At 45.0% G+C, this 19,980-nt stretch overlaps 1 protein-coding gene across 17 annotated transcripts in view; it reads right to left on the minus strand.

Annotated features, from left to right (window-relative positions):
* l(1)G0196 (inositol hexakisphosphate and diphosphoinositol-pentakisphosphate kinase) overlaps positions 1 to 19,980 on the minus strand; it is a 1,071,245-nt gene that overhangs the window by 801,005 nt on the left and 250,260 nt on the right. The window contains exon 1 of one of the 17 annotated variants that reach the window (XM_070103274.1): positions 513 to 952. The exons of the other annotated variants lie outside the window; for them this stretch is intronic. Coding sequence (XP_069959375.1) covers positions 513 to 578 — 66 coding nt within the window. The 5' untranslated portion in view covers positions 579 to 952. Of the gene's footprint in view, positions 1 to 512; positions 953 to 19,980 lie in introns of those variants that run through there. 17 annotated transcript variants of the gene reach the window in all.

A 19,980-nucleotide genomic window follows, 5' to 3' on the forward strand; every position in this document is an offset into this window, starting at 1 on the left:
GGGAGGAGGAGGAAGAGGGAGGTGGACGAAGAGGGAGGTGGAGGAAGAGGGAGGAGGAGGATGAAGAGAAGAGGATTAGGAAATGACGATGTTTAGGAAGCGAAAAATGAGGACGAGGAGGAAAAAGATAAGTGGAAAAGACAATTAGGAAGAGAAGAGGATGCCGATCATTGTTTATGTTATACCTTAGACTACATTTAAATATCAAGTCTCACAAGGTTTTCTTAAAAGCATCAACTCTTGGAAAATGATGGCGCCTGTGATATGTGCAAGAATGTTACTAACACTTTGTTCACTTCACATACATATTTAAATTATGGTATTTTATCAGGAGAAAGTTTTTGGTCATATGATTGTGGCCTTCCACCGGCTTACCGGTCTACCCAGTAAAGAAAAAGTTACAAACTAAACAAAAGCGAAAGTTTGGAGGAAGAAAAATTCAGGCAACCATTTAAAGGCACCTCTCTTTGGAGTTACTTTATTAAAGGTAAAAAAAATAAAATTACACACACCTTAATTCTGCTCAGTTTTCTCTGCAACCTCCAGCAACGTTTTTCAATCAGCTTGTCAACTTTCATTGTAAAAACTGTAACACTTCTCCTGTTTATTCACAAATAATATAATGTTATTTTCTCTACAAGAGCTTGGTATTAAACACTTGGAGCTTTCAATGGTCACATTTCAACTGTAAGTTCTACGCCGAGGTCATGACTAGGTTATATTCTCGTCCGTCACAACGATAAAGAGGAAGGGAACATAAAATTCACCCACTAAGACATGTAAAAATCCTGTGGAGATGGGAAGTACGAGAGAATAACTTTTAGCACCAACAATAGTCTGAACCCAGTCTTAAGTCAAGCAATCCCGCATGGCGAGATTCTCTTGACAGACAGACAGCTGCACGACTTCACCCGACGTGATCCAACTCTCGACTGACTCCCTGCCACTTCCACCCGCACATTTATAGTTACTCTTGTACAGATGCCACAGTCTTCGTTTTACAGGTATGTAACATCACCACCAATTTAATTACGGTAGTGACTTTTCTTCTTATAAATGCACAAGGAGAACCCACATAAACGTCTCGAAACCTAAGGAATTAGTTAAGCAGATGCGGGAACAAACGATAAATATTTTGTTAAGTGTGTTGCACCTGCAACAGTGAGGGAAGCTGGTGCAGGCAGAGGATCTACTCTCAGTATTATGTCTTGCCTCGTAAAAGGTGGGTGATACGATTGTAAGGCTCTTGCAGGCCGGACACACCATACGATATATATACACGGAAAAAGTGTGCGTTTTTCAGCGTATATACACACAGTTTACTTTAATCCCTATTTTAGGGATTAAGTATTCTTGACTACTGGTGCACATTTGATACGCAGCCTAATAACCATTTGAGTTGATGATACTGCAGTGGCTCCTCCGTGGAAGGAATGGGGGAGAGGGGGAAGCCCGTAGAAATGGAAGTACTTTCTTTCATTAATGGCTAATTTTTACTGTATTATACTCACGATGAAAACACGGGTTTAAGAAAATTCACGTACCTACTGATAATCATGTTTTTTTTTAAAAAACGATTGCTTTGATTTTGTTTCAGAATCACGATTTCGAAGCCCGTCCCCCAAGATTGAAATCCTGACTGGGCCACTGGTCGATAGGCTTTAAGTCCTATTAACGAATCATCTCAGCAGCCTTCATGTTTCTAACATACCAGGGACTAGTTTCCTGGGGTGTTCTACCTTCTTAGCCCTTCCTGAGACCCAAGTTTCCTTGTTTACTACCGTGTCATTGACACCGTGTCTCTGCCACTTTGCTAGCTAAGTGGCAGAGGACATAAATAGCCACCGCAACTTTTTTTCCACGAGTTATATTGTTACATTAAGCACAATAAGTAAAATACGGTAGCAGGGTTTGCTTACCTGTGTTTCCTAGTAGCCATTCAATATTAGTTAGGTATAAGTTATATCTACGATATTAAAGCAATATTCTTAAAGTAGGGCTGAGTCTCATATGCAAGTAATGGTCTTCTTTCAGTAATTAAGTGCACCAACAACCTGGCTGGTCAGAGACAGGCCGTGATCAGGATCGAGCCAGTGAGAAAGGTACATAATAATTTAAGCTTGGAAAATCTTGGAGGGACTGGTTCAAACCTGAACACTGAAATTACTCTGTATGACCACAAGAGATTTGGCAGAAGGTGCAAAATGCCTCCCTCTAAAAAAAAGGGGCGCGACGAGTGCACTGAAAACTTAATGTGTCAGAGGTCAAAGATTTAAACGCCCTCCCTTCGTGCACACACGAGGACTTACTAACAAACTTCTAGCTGTCTGTAAGAGGGACCTGGACAAGTTCTTCAAATCAGTTCCTGATTAGCCTGGCTGTGGTGCCTACGTTGGACTGCATGCGACTAGTAGAGGCAGCCTGGTTGATCAAACTTTGATCTTCCAGGATGGTCTGGGATCGGGCCGCGAGGACGTTAACCCCCCCAGAAACGTCCTTCGGGCCCTTTTGGTATCTGGAGAATTCCTTCCGCTAAATGACCCACACGGGTTTAGCACTTCATGATATACAATTGGAACACAAAGTTTGTTTGGTGTGGGAACATGGCAAACCAAATCAAATCTTAAATGTTTGTGGCATGCAAAGAGTATGTTACAATTTATTCGGCGTATGGCGCACTCCCATATAGGCTGTCTCCCAACCAGCGAACCAGGTGCTAAGAGTTTAATGATCAATCAGTACAGTACCTTGGTTCACTGACTAATCACAGGCAAGCCCGCCAAAGCTGAAGCAACGTGGTTCACTTGTGGTAAACATTGGCAGACTTGTTAAATTAGACCCATGTGCAACTCTTGGGTATCTTTATTGAGGAAACGTTTCGCCACACAGTGGCTTCATCAAGACTGATGGACTGACCACATCGACTCAAGGTTGAGGGACTAATTACCTCATTCTCCTCCTGTTCTTCAAGTTTATCCTTTGCATGGACTGATGAAGCCACTGCGTGGCGAAACGTTTCTTCAATAAAGATACCCAAGAGTTGCACATGTATCTAATTTAACAACGTGTCGGTTCTTTGAACCATTCATCTACAATTGGCAGACTTGCCTACCTGCTGGTTGAGTACGAAGCACTCTCTCTGGCTTCTGCTTTGGCATCTGTCACCGTGGCGTACACTTATTTTTATTATTCTATCTGTGCATATTGTACTTATCCGTATATAGTGGGTAAAGGCAAAATATATAGTCTACTGATGAGTTTGCTCCAATTCCCATTACGACCAGGTCTCAAAGGCCATTCATTATCTGTGTTCGTAATGTTATAAATAACATATTCTTGTAAGTAAAACTTATTCTTACTCTTTGACTATTATGCTCTCTTGTAATTGTTATTCACATGTTATACACTGTGTAAGATATTTTCAGTATGTTACAAGTATATTACAGGTATGGAATGAGGACAGACTGACAATGCGGAATACAAGTAAACACAGATAAGACAATGTCTTACTCGCTATCAAGGCGCACTGTACCTTGGTGCTGAAGAACTCTTGATTAAATCAATCTGATGACATGTTATACAATAGAGACATGTTGATGAATAAAACAAGTGTAACACCTGGGTATCAAAGGAATCTGAGCTACCCTCTTCCTCCTCGAATCAAACCAATTTACCCCGCATTTCCCCAAACGGTGTATAACCTTTACGGATTTAGCACTTCATTATAAATATAGCAGTAAAGTACGCCTCAGACAGGGAGGACGTGAGATGTCAGCATTGTTGTTTAATATATAGTTGGGGAGAGGTGTGAGATTAATGGGGCTGCAAAAGTGAATAAGAACATAAGAAAGAAGGGCCACTGCAACAGGCCTACTGACCCATGCGAAGCAGGTCCATGCCACCCCCCGGCCTTGAACAATGACCACCTAGTCAGGTCACTTCCACTTAAGGAGCACGGCACCAGACCTGGTAGCCCAAGTTAGTCAGATCCAACTCACACCCACCCACACCCACTCATGCATTTAGCCAACCTATTTTTAAAACTACACAAGGTCTTAGCTTCTATGACGGTACTCGGGAGTTTGCTCCACTCATCCACAACTCTATTATCAAACCAGTGCTTTTCTATATCCTTCCTGAATCTGAAATTTTTCAACTTAAAACCATTGCTGCGAGTCCTGTCTTGGCTGGATATTTTCAGCACGTTATTTACATCCCCCTTATTTATTCCTGTTTTCCATTTATACACCTTAATCATATCCCCCTAATTCTACGCCTTTTTAGAGAGTGCAGATTCAGGGTCCTCAGTCTATCCTCATAGGGAAGATTTCTGATACATAGGATCAACTTCGTCATCCTCCTCTGTACGTTTTCCAGTGCATTTATATCCATTCTGTAATATGGTGACCAGAACTGTGCAGCATAGTCTAAATGAGGCCTAACCAAGGATATATAAAGTTGAAGAACAACCTGAGGACTTCTATTATTTATACTTTTTGATATGAAGCCAAGGATTCTGTTAACTTTATTGCGAACACTTATGCATTGTTGTCTTGGTTTCAGATTACTGCTAACCAGAACTCCTAAATCATTTTCGCAATCAGTAGTATTTAGATCTACACTGTTCAGTTTATAAGTGGTATGGTTATTGTCCTGTCCAACATTTAGCACTGGGGAGTTGTGGAAAGATATGGGATTAAGTGACAATGAATCTTATTTAGAGTGAGAAATAGTCAGAGTTGATCTTTCTTGATGATACAATTCGTTTGGAAAAATCTGAAGAGAAGTTGCAAAGGCTAGTTGAAGAGTTTATGATGATGTGTAAAAGAAGAAAATTAAAGGTAAACACGAAAAAGAGCGAGGTGATGAGAGCAAGAAGAAGTCTAGACAATGAAAGACTAAATATCAGCTTTGAGGAAGGGAGGGAGAGTGGAAGTGAATGTGTTCAGATATTTGGGAATGGACATATCGGTAGGTCTACAAAAGACGAGGTGAGCAACAGAACAAATGAGGGGAAAAGTGGTGTGCTGAGGCATCTGTAGAAAAGAAGCTTATCTATAGAGAGAAAAAACAGGAATGTAATAGGTGGTACCAACACTTTTGTATGGGTTTGAGGCATGAGTTTTAAATGTTGCAACGAGAAGGCTGGAAGCAGTGGAGGTGTCATGTGTAAGAGCAATGTGTGGTGTGAACATTATACGAAGAGCAAGGTTATGAAAGGTATAAATCACAGGGCTGAGGAGTTGAAGATTGGTCATTTCGAAAGGATGGAGCAAATAGGAGTCTACCTGCAGTGTGCTTTCAGAGTCAACGCCCTCGCGGACCGGTCGAAACCAGGCCTCTCAGTGGATGGCCTGATCAACCAGGCTAATGGTGCTAGCCACATTAAGTCCAACATAAGCACCATAGCCCTGCTTATCAGGCACTGACTTGAGAAACTTGTCCAGATCTTTCTTGACAGCCAGAGATCTATTAGCAATCCCCCTATGTAAGAAGGGAGTACAATGAAAAGTCTTGGCCCCTTGACAATTATAGAGTTCTCTCTTAGCATACTCACTCTCCAGGCATATATTATAATGTCTCTCTCTCGCTCATATTCCAAGGAGTACAGGTCAAGGGACTTCCCGGTAATTTAGGTGCTTGACTGAATCTATGCAGACAGTGAAGGTTCTCTGTACATTCTCCAGATCTGCAATATCGCCTACCCTGAGCGAAGCTGTTAGAGTACAGCAGTACTTCATCCTAGAGAAAAGGGAATTAAGGATAATCATCACTGGCTTGGCATCCCTTGTTTTGAAGGTTCTATTTATCCAGCCAATCATTTTTCTTGCGGACGTGATGACAACACTCGTGATGTGATCCTTGAAGGCGAGATCTGTCATGATCACTCCAAGGTCTCACACATTAGTCTTCACTCTACTGAATGATTCGAGCTTGTTTATACTCAGTGTCTGTCTTTATTTCCCCAATCCTTCCATAACGGAGTAACTGAAACTTGTCCTCATTGAGCATCATACTGTGTAAAGTAAAAGGACACAAGTGCAACTAATGTGACATTTTATTGTGGCAACGTTTCGCTCTCCAGGTGATTTGTCAAGCCGTTACAAACAATACATGTATGTATGTATGTATAATGTTCGCCAAGACCGAAGTCCTGGCACGGGTCTTAATCTTGCGATGACCCGTCTCTGGCTCCCGAAAGAGAAAGGGTTCTGCAATGTTGCAACATATGCTGTTCAAGCACTGTTCTGGTTGTTCATCTGGTGCGTCTCATAAGCGACAACACTGTATGTACTCCTGTGGACACTAGCGAGGAGGAGGATATGTTGTTATCACTGGCAACAGCTTTTCTGGTTCGTTGGCTCCATGGTATACTAGTGTAGCCGCAGTCCTCTCTGGGTCTTCTTCGGGAGAGGACATCAGTGATAGTTGCCTGCGGAGTGTCTCAGTAGCTTGGCACTCCAGAAGATAGTGTGTTAGGGGGCGCTGGACAACGTGCTGGCAGTACTGGCACATCTCCTCTGCCTTGTCTACTATCATCTTGGCTGTGGAAAAGCCCAAACGAAGCCGATGGATGGCGGTACACTGCGCTCTGGACCAGCTTCTATCATACGGTAGGTGTACCCCATCTCAACAGTGGTACCGCTGCTCGGTACCACTGTTGAGATGGGGTATCACCTAGGACCTCCCCCATAAGTTCCATTGCTCTGGCGGCCACCAGTTTGGTCTGGCGTAGGCTGATAGGGACAGTAATCCAAACATGTGGATAATCTGTGGCTGCCTTGGCTGCATCATCTTACGCCTCATTTCCCCGGATGCCAGCATGGCTGGGGATCCAGTTCAATGTTGATCTGTTACCCTGAACTTTTAAGGCTGTCATTATGCTCAGAATCGATGTGATGAGGTGAACATTATCCTGTGGTTGGGGATGGGAGAGGGCATTGATTGCAGAGGTGGAGTCAACATGTATGGCAGGTCGGAGTCGATGTCGTAGGGCATGTGACAATTCCTGCTGAATCGCCACCAGATCAGCTTGAAGGATCGTGCAGTGGTCAGGGAGTCGCCAGCCTTGTGTGTGGCCATTGTGGTACAGTTCAGCTGCTGCTCTCTTCCTGTCAGGGTTGACAGAACCATCTGTGAAATACACAGCACATGTGCGTCCCTCTGCCAGTGCCATGACTTCAGAAACGCTTAGTGATAGGTAGTTGCATGACGCAAACATCGGCCGGATCTGGGCGCCAGGGAGGTGGTGGATGATACCCAGCAACAGGAAGGTCACAACTCTTCTCAAGGAGTAGTTGTATAGGCAGCAGCTTCTGCCCAGCAGCACAAAACGAACGAATCCAGTAGTAGTCCGTGAAGAGAGTTGGATCTTGTGTCATGGTTGTCAATATCCTTCCTGCCGGTGCAGAATCGTGGCTCCTTTGCAGGCGTTTATGTATCTTACTCTGTCAGCCAAGGAAGGAAGCTGGGCCTCAGATCTGAGACATACTGTGTTGGTCCAGATGGGGGCCCCAAGCATAGTTCTTATCTCCTGGTTTTGTACGACCTCCACCCTTTGCCTGCTCTGCGGGAAGAGATGAGCTAACGCCGGTGCACCGTAGTCAGTGAGCGAGCGCACAGCTTGTATATAGTAGAAGCGAAGTACATCTTTGCTCGCCCTTGCACGGTGCCTCGTCATGGCTCTCATGGCGTTGAGTCTGAGTAGAGCACGTGACCTGACATACTCGGCCTGTTTCTGAAAGGTCGGCTTTTTATCAATGTTGATTCCCAAGTATAGGAAGGAGCCTGTCCACTCAAGTTGTATATCCTGTATATGTGATGGCAGGGTTTACTGTTTTCAGGAAGATTCTTGCTAAGAGATAGTGAAGCTGCCTTTTTGTTTTGTTTAATTGTATTAGAAACAGCAATTAGTGATGATTCAAGGCGCTTGCGTCTGCGGAAATTAGTTTCTTTGATCACTAATCGGGCGTCGCTGTTTCTAACACAATTAAACAAAACAAAGGCAGCTTCACCATTTCTGAAGTCTTAGCAAGAATCCTCCTGAAAACAGTAAACCCAGCCATCACATAGTCTCTCCTGCTAACACTACACAAGCACATTACAGAGGATGAACAATGAAACAGACCTTCTCTAATACAATCTCCAATAGAAATATGTGTCTAACCTATTTTTATGTTATCCTTTTACTCATGTGCAAGTTAATTGTTCTACCATATTGTATTATTACTACTACTACAACTTATATCACTACTACTACCACTAGTATCACACCTTACACTAAGCCTATATATACCCTCTGTGTCCATATACTGTTTGTAACGGCTTGATAAAGCTCCTGGAGAGCGAAACGTTGCCACAATAAAATGTCACATTAGTTGCACTTGTGTCCTTTTACTTTACATATTATCGGTAATTCTACCAACATATATACGAACATCAAATCGTTGCCAGTGGGGTACTTGAAGACTCTCTTTATTTCAGCTTAGAGGTTTGCTGTGTCCTCAATGAATGCCGCTCTCATACAGAGTCTAGTATCGTTTGCAAAAAATGATACGGTGCTATGATTTATGCCTCTATGTCGGATATGAGGAAAAGGAAGCGCGTATAATCCAGTGTAGAGGGAATGAGTAGTAGCGTTTCTAGGAAAGACGGCAAGGATATTTCAAGTAGCAGAGGCTAGAGCATCTAGTAGGTGTGTGAGGGTGCTAGAGCATCTAGTAGGTGTGTGAGAGTGCTAGAGCATCCAGTAGGTGTGTGAGGGTGCTAGAGCATCTAGTAGGTGTGTGAGGGTGCTAGAGCATCTAGTAGGTGTGTGAGGGTGCTAGAGCATCCAGTAGTGTGTGAGGGTGCTAGAACATCCAGTACGTGTGTGAGGGTGCTAGAGCATCCAACAGGTGTGTGAGGGTGCTAGAGCATCTAGTAGGTGTGTGAGGGTGCTAGAGCATCCAGTAGGTGTGTGAGGGTGCTAGAGCATCCAGTAGTGTGTGAGGGTGCTAGAGCATCCAGTAGTGTGTGAGGTGCTAGAGCATCCAGTAGTGTGAGGGTGCTAGAGCATCCAGTAGTGTGAGGGTGCTAGAGCATCCATTTGTGGTCACAGTGGTGCCTGTGCTAACCTTCCTATGGTGTAGAAATATACCTAGTTGGACGAATCTTATTGTGGCTAGCTGGTCTAGTGGCTAACGCGACGGGCTGGAGTTTTGAGACTCTCTGACCGCGGGTTCAATCCCGGCCGGAGTATGGTTTGTTTGCAATCGTGTCATTACGATTTCGTGAGTCATCCAGTAGGTGTGTGAGGGTGCTAGAGCATCCAGTAGGTGTGTGAGGGTGCTAGAGCATCCAGTAGTGTGTGAGGGTAATAGAGCATCCAGTAGGTGTGTGAGGGTACTAGAGTATCCAGTAGTGTGTGAGGGTGCTAGAGCATCTAGTAGGTGTGTGAGGGTGCTAGAGCATCCAGTAGTGTGTGAGGGTGTTAGAACATCTAGTAGGTGTGTGAGGGTGCTAGAGCATCCAGTAGGTGTGTGAGGGTGCTAGAGCATCCAGTAAGTGTGTGAGGGTGCTAGAGCATCCAGTAGATGTGTGAGGGTGATAGAGCATCCAGTAGGTGTGTGAGGGAGCTAGAGCATCTAATAGGTGTGTGAGGGTGCTAGAGCATCCAGCAGGTGTGTGAGGGTGCTAGAGCATCCAGCAGGTGTGTGAGGGTGCTAGAGCATCCAGTAATGTGTGAGGGTGCTAGAGCATCTAGTAGGTGTGTGAGGGTGCTAGAGCATCCAGTAGGTGTGTGAGGGTGCTAGAGCATCAAGTAGGTGTGTGAGGGTGCTAGAGCATCAAGTAGGTGTGTGAGGGTGCTAGAGCATCCAGTAGGTGTGTGAGGGTACTAGAGTATCCAGTAGTGTGTGAGGGTGCTAGAGCATCCAGTAGTGTGTGAGGGTGCTAGAGCATCCAGTAGTGTGTGAGGGTGCTAGAGCATCCAGTAGTATGTGAGGGTGCTAGAGCATCCAATAGTATGTGAGGGTGCTAGAGCATCCAGTAGTGTGTGAGGGTGCTAGAGCATCCAGTAGGTGTGTGAGGGTGCTAGAGCATCCAGTAGGTGTGTGAGGGTGCTAGAGCATCCAGTAGTGTGTGAGGGTGCTAGAGCATCCAGTATGTGTGTGAGGTGCTAGAGCATCCAGTAGGTGTGTGAGGGTGCTAGAGCATGCAGTAGTGTGTGAGGGTGCTAGAGCATCCAGTAGGTGTGTGAGGGTGCTAGAGCATCTAGTAGTGTGTGAGGGTGCTAGAGCATCCAGGTGTGTGAGGGCGCTAGAGCATTCAGTAGTGTGTGAGGGTGCTAGAGCATCTAGTAGTGTGTGAGGGTGCTAGAGCATCCAGTAGTGTGTGAGGGTGCTAGAGCATCCAGTAGGTGTGTGAGGTGCTAGAGCATCCAGTAGGTGTGTGAGGGTGATAGAGCATCCAGTAGGTGTGTGAGGGTGATAGAGCATCTAGTAGGTGTGTGAGGGTGCTAGAGCATCTAGTAGGTGTGTGAGGGTGCTAGAGCATCCAGTAGTGTGTGAGGGTGCTAGAACATCCAGTACGTGTGTGAGGGTGCTAGAGCATCCAACAGGTGTGTGAGGGTGCTAGAGCATCTAGTAGGTGTGTGAGGGTGCTAGAGCATCCAGTAGGTGTGTGAGGGTGCTAGAGCATCCAGTAGTGTGTGAGGGTGCTAGAGCATCCAGTAGTGTGTGAGGTGCTAGAGCATCCAGTAGTGTGAGGGTGCTAGAGCATCCAGTAGTGTGAGGGTGCTAGAGCATCCATTTGTGGTCACAGTGGTGCCTGTGCTAACCTTCCTATGGTGTAGAAATATACCTAGTTGGACGAATCTTATTGTGGCTAGCTGGTCTAGTGGCTAACGCGACGGGCTGGAGTTTTGAGACTCTCTGACCGCGGGTTCAATCCCGGCCGGGGTATGGTTTGTTTGCAATCGTGTCATTACGATTTCGTGAGTCATCCAGTAGGTGTGTGAGGGTGCTAGAGCATCCAGTAGGTGTGTGAGGGTGCTAGAGCATCCAGTAGTGTGTGAGGGTAATAGAGCATCCAGTAGGTGTGTGAGGGTACTAGAGTATCCAGTAGTGTGTGAGGGTGCTAGAGCATCTAGTAGGTGTGTGAGGGTGCTAGAGCATCCAGTAGTGTGTGAGGGTGTTAGAACATCTAGTAGGTGTGTGAGGGTGCTAGAGCATCCAGTAGGTGTGTGAGGGTGCTAGAGCATCCAGTAAGTGTGTGAGGGTGCTAGAGCATCCAGTAGATGTGTGAGGGTGATAGAGCATCCAGTAGGTGTGTGAGGGAGCTAGAGCATCTAATAGGTGTGTGAGGGTGCTAGAGCATCCAGCAGGTGTGTGAGGGTGCTAGAGCATCCAGCAGGTGTGTGAGGGTGCTAGAGCATCCAGTAATGTGTGAGGGTGCTAGAGCATCTAGTAGGTGTGTGAGGGTGCTAGAGCATCCAGTAGGTGTGTGAGGGTGCTAGAGCATCAAGTAGGTGTGTGAGGGTGCTAGAGCATCAAGTAGGTGTGTGAGGGTGCTAGAGCATCCAGTAGGTGTGTGAGGGTACTAGAGTATCCAGTAGTGTGTGAGGGTGCTAGAGCATCCAGTAGAGTGTGAGGGTGCTAGAGCATCCAGTAGTGTGTGAGGGTGCTAGAGCATCCAGTAGAATGTGAGGGTGCTAGAGCATCCAATAGTATGTGAGGGTGCTAGAGCATCCAGTAGTGTGTGAGGGTGCTAGAGCATCCAGTAGGTGTGTGAGGGTGCTAGAGCATCCAGTAGGTGTGTGAGGGTGCTAGAGCATCCAGTAGTGTGTGAGGGTGCTAGAGCATCCAGTATGTGCGTGAGGTGCTAGAGCATCCAGTAGGTGTGTGAGGGTGCTAGAGCATGCAGTAGTGTGTGAGGGTGCTAGAGCATCCAGTAGGTGTGTGAGGGTGCTAGAGCATCTAGTAGTGTGTGAGGGTGCTAGAGCATCCAGGTGTGTGAGGACGCTAGAGCATTCAGTAGTGTGTGAGGGTGCTAGAGCATCTAGTAGTGTGTGAGGGTGCTAGAGCATCCAGTAGTGTGTGAGGGTGCTAGAGCATCCAGTAGGTGTGTGAGGTGCTAGAGCATCCAGTAGGTGTGTGAGGGTGCTAGAGCATCCAGTAGGTGTGTGAGGGTGCTAGAGGATCTAGTAGGTGTGTGAGGGTGCTAGAGCATCCAATAGGTGTGTGAGGGTGCTAGAGCATCCAGTAGGTGTGTGAGGTGCTAGAGCATCCAGTAGGTGTGTGAGGTGCTAGAGCATCCAGTAGGTGTGTGAGGGTGCTAGAGCATCCAGTAGGTGTGTGAGGGTGCTAGAGCATCCGGTAGGTGTGTGAGGGTGCTAGAGCATCCAGTAGGTGTGTGAGGGTGCTAGAGCATCCAGTAGGTGTGTGAGGTGCTAGAGCATCCAGTAGGTGTGTGAGGGTGCTAGAGTATCCAGTAGGTGTGTGAGGGTGCTAGAACATCCAGTAAGTTTTAAGAAAACATTCTACTCTACACTAACTCTAAATTACCTTGTGAAACAAAACTAAGCTACTTTTCTCTAGTGCAGACATGAAGCAAGGATAGTAAAGAGGCGCTCTCCTTGTAGGTGGGAGAGGAAGATGAAACCAAAGAGCAAGAGAGAGGAAGTAGAAGAGGAAGCAGAGGTAGAGAAAGATATAGACTTACCTATTTATTTCCTCGGGTCACTGTTCTCAGACCAGGCCACCCAGTATACGTACTGATCAGTCAGGCTGTTGGTAATGACCGTAGCCACTAGAGCCAGGCTGACCATGAACAAACTAGTCATCCCAGTCATTATAAACAACTAATACAGCTCCACTCCACGAAGATGGTAGCTAAGTACTCGCAAAATTACTACAGATCGATAACATAAGAACATAAGAACGATGGAACACTGCAGAAGGCCTACTGGCCCATGCGAGGCAGGTCCAAGTCTCCTACCGGCTTAAGCCAATGCACCCAACCTAGTCAGGTCAGGTCACATTGACTTAAGGGAGGAACACGGCAACCGACCTGGTAGCACAAGCTATCAGGTCTAACTCACACCCACCCACATCTACTCATGTATTTATCCAACCTATTTTTAAAGCTACACAACGTTCTGGCCTCTATAACGGTACTTGAGAGTTCTACATTATCAATATCATTGCAAGTTGCAAGAAGCAAGACTGTTAAACACATGGACTCAACACACCTGTGCAACCCAGGGAAACATGGCTTTACACCAGGTAACACATGGCTTACTCATCAGCTTGTCGGTATTGTATACCATTTATAATGTTAGAGTAAGCCTTCACTACCCACATAAACTCAGTAAAGCACCTAAATTACTGGGAATCTTAAGTCTCTTGAACTGCACTCCTTGGAACCTAAGCAACAATGATTCACCATAATTTACACCTGCATAATTCTGGAGGAGACTCAAATCTACACACTAGAATAATTCCCTATAAGAGCAAGAGGCTTGGCAGATGGTGTAAAATACCCCCCAGTGAAAATCAATGATTACACTAAGTGTAAAGAGATCTAGACTCTAACACCCTCTCTTCATGCCTAAAAGAACCCAAAGTAGTAGTAGTTGACATCAGAGGATGCAACAGTGAGATCTGTTCCTCAAAGCACAGTACTTGCTCCACTTTCGTTTCTTATTCTTACATCCAACACCGTAACATCATTTGCTAGGGGCCCCTGAATCTCTATGCAAGTGGCGTCCGTCGAAGACACAGCGAATCTTCAAGAGGAGTCTTCAGTGGGACTCGAGACAAAAATATTTTGTTTAACGAGGACAGATTTCAGGTTGCTGTGCTATGGAAAAATGAAGGAAGCAAAAGCTGTAACGAAGTACAGGACAAACTTAAATCATTCAACAGAGCGAGAGTCCCTGCATGAGAGTTGAGAGTAATAATGCCAGAATACCTCAAGGGAGGTTCCCTGACGCTGGTGAGGGGCTCTTGAACTAGGGAATTGGATCTGTGCTCCGGTTCCCTGAATTGAGCCTGAATACCTTCCATCCCTCCATATGCGCTGTATAATCCTACGGGTTTAGCGCTTCCCTGTGATTATAATAATAATAATGATGCCAGAAGATTTCATATTCAATGTTGCCATTGTTACCACAAGGAATAGACTGGATAACTATAACTTTCAAGACGGAGAGATGGCGAGCCAGTGACGATACTCTTGAAGCCATTTGTTCTCTCCAGGCTGGAATACTGCTGTATAATGACAGCCCCCTTTAAGGCAGGCGAAATTACTGAGCTGCAAAACGTGCAGAGAATTTTCACTGCCCGTTTACATTACGTCAAGCATATGAATCACTGGAAACGCTTAAAGTCTCTTCAAATATATTCATTAGAACGTAGGCATGAAAGGTACATTACAATTTACTCATGAAAAATCCCGGAGGGACGCGATCCAAAATGAACACTGAAATCACTCCGTATGACACCAAGAGACTTGCCAGACGGTGCAAAATATTTCCTATTATAAAAACAGCAGGGGCGCAGCAAGTATAGTAGGAGAGAACTCGTCGAGTGTCAGAGGTTGCCGAATCTTTATTAACGCCTTCCCTCTGTATATAAGAGGAATTACCAACAAACATCTGACTGTCGTCAAGAGAAAACTGAACAAGTTCCCCAAATAGAGTTCCTGACCAGTCAGGCTGTAGTTCGTACATTGGACTGCGTGTGGTCACCACGCAGTCCAATGTACGACCCCACAACCTGGTGAGGTCTGGGACCAGGTTGTGAGGTCGCTGATCCCCAGGAGCATCCTTCTGGTATCCTTCAGGTATATGATTTACCAACAGACAACTGGGGATCTTTATTGAGAGACTTTCGCCTACAAGGGGCTTTATCAACCTTCTACAGAGATGTGAGAACAGAGCCTTTTATAGTGGAATCTGTGGAAGGAGTTTAGCGATGCAGCAGTGGCAAACGTAGTCACATGTGGGCGGAACCCACTAGGTTCCTTGTAGGTACTGTAACTAGAGAATATCTCCACAACTCGACTGTAAATCTCTTGCCTACCTAATGGGCCTGATTTACTAGTGTTCTGCGTTCTTTCAATATCAAAACGACTGAAAAATTTCAATATTAAACATCATGTTGTTTTCCACTGTCCTTGATTATTTGTAAGTCTTCTCTTTCCTCTACTGAGGCGACATTCTTATCTGTTTTGGTATCGCCCGCAAAGGCTGATAAGTTGTGGCTGATGTCTCCATCTATGTCTGCTATAAGGATTATTATTATTAATTACAGGGAAGCGCTAAATCCGTAAAAATTATATAGCGCCTGTGGGGAGGGAGGATGGAAGGCATTCTAGGTTAATTCAGGAAACTAGAGCACAGATCCAATTTCCTAGATCAAGAGCCCCTCACCAGCATCAAGTAACCTCCCTGGAGGGGGGTATGAGGATGAGAATCAGTAAAGGTGCCAAGACAGTGCCCTGGGGTACTTAACTTTTAACTCTGATGAAAGTAAATTTTGTTTTGTTTACTGCCACTTTTTGTGATATGTTTGTTAGGGAAATGGCTGTTCAAATTCTATTTTCCTTGTTATACAGTACCTAATGTTCTCATTTTGGAGGTAATTACTTCAAGGTCAAATTTGCCAGATGCTTTTATAAAATAAATGTAAAAACATAGACGTTTTGTTTCCATTCCAAAGTCTCAGTGATTTTGTGTTTATGATCTAATAATTGTGATAGACATAATGTTGCTGTAAAGCTATATAGAAACTACTCAGAGGAGATACAGAATATAGAATATATGTAGCTGAAGACGTAGATGATCCATAGCGACGTTAACAAGTACATTTTCAGCCTTAGGATGATAAGTACGTGGAACACGTTAGATGAAAAGGTGGTGGAGAAAGCACTATACACAGTTTCAAGAGCAGATATGACAGGGCCCTAGACGTCAAATATTACAATGTAAAGTCAATCTCTAAAAGTTAAGAGACGTGACCATAGGTTTAAGATCATACCTTTATCTTTATACCTGTGATTAGTTTCGAGAGTTTTTCTACTCCCGGAGTCCGGCCCTTGGCCAGACTTGTTTGGTCGTAACAAAGTTCTCCACTAAATAATGATCAACCACTGAAAAAAAAAAACAATACGTACTGTCTAGAAATTTAACTGCACAGGTGTTTCTCGATGGGATCAAAGATGTCGGGGAAGGACTAAATGAGATATAATGACTCTTAAGAATACCAGGTAGGACAAGGCCCACGAGGCTAGGAAAGGCTGAATCTGGCGGGATCAAGAGCTACGATGCAGCTACACACCTGAGTACATATAGATGAGGTAAATCATACAAACTTTAATTTACATTTAGAATATGTAATCATTGATTTTCTGTGTTTCTTAAAAGTTTTTACCATTATACAGAGTTCTGAAGGAGTGATTGGAGAGCAGAACCACCAGAACCACTGACACTGGTGATACCAGAACCACTGACACTGGTGATACCAGAACCACTGACACTGGTGATACCAGAACCACTGACACTGGTGGTGATACCAAAACCACTGACACTGGTGGTGATACCAGAACCACTGACACTGGTGGTGATACCAGAACCACTGACACTGGTGGTGATACCAGAACCACTGACACTGGTGGTGATACCAGAACCACTGACACTGGTGATACCAGAACCACCGACACTGGTAGTGATACCACAACCACTGACATACTGGTGGTAATTACCAGAACCACTAACATACTGGTGGCAGTAAGTCTGGGTAGGTTAGGTTTCACTCACGTGTTGTGTTAGGATGATGAGGTCAACATCAGCGAAGGTCACAGCTGATGGTAGAGTCACCTTCCACAGTGCTTCTTACACTTTTATCGCTATCTCTCTCTTATCTTCCCCACCAACCTATTTTAAGCGCTGTTAATGTCACAGTTATGTACCGAGCGCATGACACAATAATTACTGTACTCAATTTACCTGTTGTCTGCAGAGCGTGTTCCTCTACATTGTAAGTCAATGTTAAGCTACCCTAAGTTTACTAAACTCACTTTTTTCTTTTTTATTCACCGGTATTCTCCCGGCCCGGGTCTTTTCCAAGTAGTGGTGACCCGGCCTTGGCTCCCTATCTGGGGAGTGTCTCGAGACTTAAGTCTCCCATGGGAGGAAGGACAAGTACCTCCTCATCTTTGGGACCAAGTGTCCCCAGGCCTAGCCACATTCCCCGCCCTCACGGGGCTCGTAGGGAGAAGCTAGGCCTCTGGTCTGCCATCTACCCCGCCTCGAAGGGGCTCGTGGGGATGGCAGCCTTATGAGCTGCAGATGGTAGCAAGCTCAGGCCATTCTAAACTCACTGTTTAGTAAATTTGACGAGACTTCACGAGAACTAGGCCCAAAAGATCTGTCAGCACTCTGTAGCACCAAAATGGATTTGTGTAAATAAATAAACCTCAGCAACTATTTCATTATATTCACACATTAATGACCAAGTCACCCCAACAATACTGCCACTCACAATAAATTAAAAAAAAAAAAAGAGGGAGACACTTTAAATAATTTATCAAAATCATAACACTAATGACTAGAGATAGAAGTTGCTAACGGTGCAGCCAGTACACTAAGAGATAACTCGATAACTTATAATTGCCACGAGAAGTGTTAGCAGTGAATGACATTATCAGGAGGCAACCATGTAAATACGTCCATTTAACTGTAATATCCTTCCTTCACCCAAACATTTACAATTACGTAAGACGGCCAGATGGTACGTACATTATGATTCCCTATTGTATTAACATGTTATGTGTTCTAGGTGCTCGCGGAACGGTCCCAGACCAGTCCTCCCGGTGGATGACCTGATCAACCAGGCTGTTGGTTCTAGCCGCAAGAAGTCTGGTGGCTCGTAGCTGGAGGTTAGATATAAACATACGGTGGTAAGTCGACTGCTTCTATAATAAAGACCTCAATATTTAAACTGTTATTTTGTGGGATAAATTATGTCAATTATGTTCTTATATAAGTTTGATGAGTGTCCAGAGTTTTTCTGGCCTCGGAGCCCGGCCTTGGACCAGGCTCGTCTCTGTTGCTTTAATGCTTTGAGAGGGATTCGTTGACGTTGATCCAGGCAACTGGAGCTATCCCCCCCCCTTTCCTGATTACTTCCTATTCCCCAGGCGCTGAAAGACCCCTATGTTTTAGAGCTTCCTCAGGAATGAAATCAATCTACTGGTTAAAGAACGGTTTCAAGCAAATAAAGTGTGGAATAAAAGTGTAAAATGATTTTATATAAGGGACTGACTACCTCAAATACTATCTCTTCAAGGTTGATCGCCTGATTACATCATCACTTCACTACTACACCTGCTCTCTGTATTTGACTGAAGAAGTCTACTGTGTAGGTGAAATGTTGCAACAATAAAGATACCGAACTGTTGCACATGTGTCTTAATCTTCAACTTGTCGGTATTTTATACCATTATCAACATAACTGGGAGATGACATACACCAACTACTAGAATTTACTTACCTTCTTTCCTGACAAATCTTACCTAACCTAACCTACTAGAACTTATTGAAGGTTCTGGTGTTAGAGAGAGACGGTCAATAACAACAACACACATAACAGTAGAGGTATGGGAGGTCAAGCTGCCGTATCACCCACATGTTAACACACAGGCAGAGTTTAACACACAGACCTGACAGCAGTTATGTTGTGTAAAACAAACCTCTCACCAATACCAGGAGTCATGGCCCCCGCGTCTCGGTCGCAGAGCAAGACTCAGGCAGTATACTGCATGTAAGTTAAGTATTATAATTCTGACAGAAAATCTGAAGTTTTCCTGGAACATCTTAAATGTACAAGTGACTGATGATAACGATAACACCATTTTGAGAGGATAAGAGAGAGTATAAACAAGTGAAGAACAATATCCACTATACACATGTTATAACTGGTTACTCTTTCTTACCACCAACACATAAACCAACTTTACTTTTCATATTTAATCCACATCACCACATGAGAGTGGTGTTTTATTAACTGTGTTAGTATGATACAATTATCACCCAGAGTAGTGGCAGTGGCGGCGGAGTGGGGCGGGAGTTGTGGTGGTGGAGGTGTGCCAACACAGTGCCGCCATCAAGGTGAGGCCCTCACCCACAATGCCCGGATTCTTGACGGAGAAAATGGGTCAAGAGCGCCACCCACCTGGGTGCCACCTACTTCCCTGGTTGTCACCTACCTCGCACGTGAGCATGACCCACCCACACACATTTCTGGGCGTCACCCACTCACTCACCTCTCATAAACCTGGGCTTAAGCCACTCACGTAAGCGTCACCTATCCACCCCCTCATCAACACATAACCCACTCACCTCGGCAACAATCACCTCGGCAACAACCACCTACTACTCTGGCCTGGCATATGTCGTGATTAGGAGAATGAAAGAGACACCGGTGTTGTGGACAGATTTGTGAGGGATGGAGAGTGAGGCAGAGGATGGTGGAGAATAATAGTAGTAGTAGTAGTAGTAGTAGTAGTAGTAGTAGTAGTAGTAGTAGTAGTAGTAGTAGTAGTAGTAGTAGTAGTAGTAGTAGGAGGAGGAGGGGGTCAAAGAAGTGGTAGGTAAATTCACCTCTCCTGCCTACGGTATATAAGCTCCTTCTCCGCCCATATGCTGTATTCTATTCAAGATTGATGGACTGACCACATCGACTCAAGGTTGAGGGACTGATTACCTCATTCTCCTCCTGTTCTTCAAGATTCTCCTTTGTATGGACTGATGAAGCCACTGTGTGGCGAAACGTTTCCTCAATAAAGATACCCAAGAGTTGCACATGTGTCTAATTTATCAGGGGGAAGGGGGATGGAGTGGGCGGTGGTAGTGGAGGGGGATGGAGTGGGCGGTGGTAGTGGAGGGGGATGGAGTGGGCGGTGGTAGTGGAGGGGGATGGAGTGGGCGGTGGTAGT

Source organism: Cherax quadricarinatus, chromosome 85 (genome assembly GCF_038502225.1).
Source record: "Cherax quadricarinatus isolate ZL_2023a chromosome 85, ASM3850222v1, whole genome shotgun sequence".
NCBI lineage: Eukaryota > Metazoa > Arthropoda > Malacostraca > Decapoda > Parastacidae > Cherax > Cherax quadricarinatus.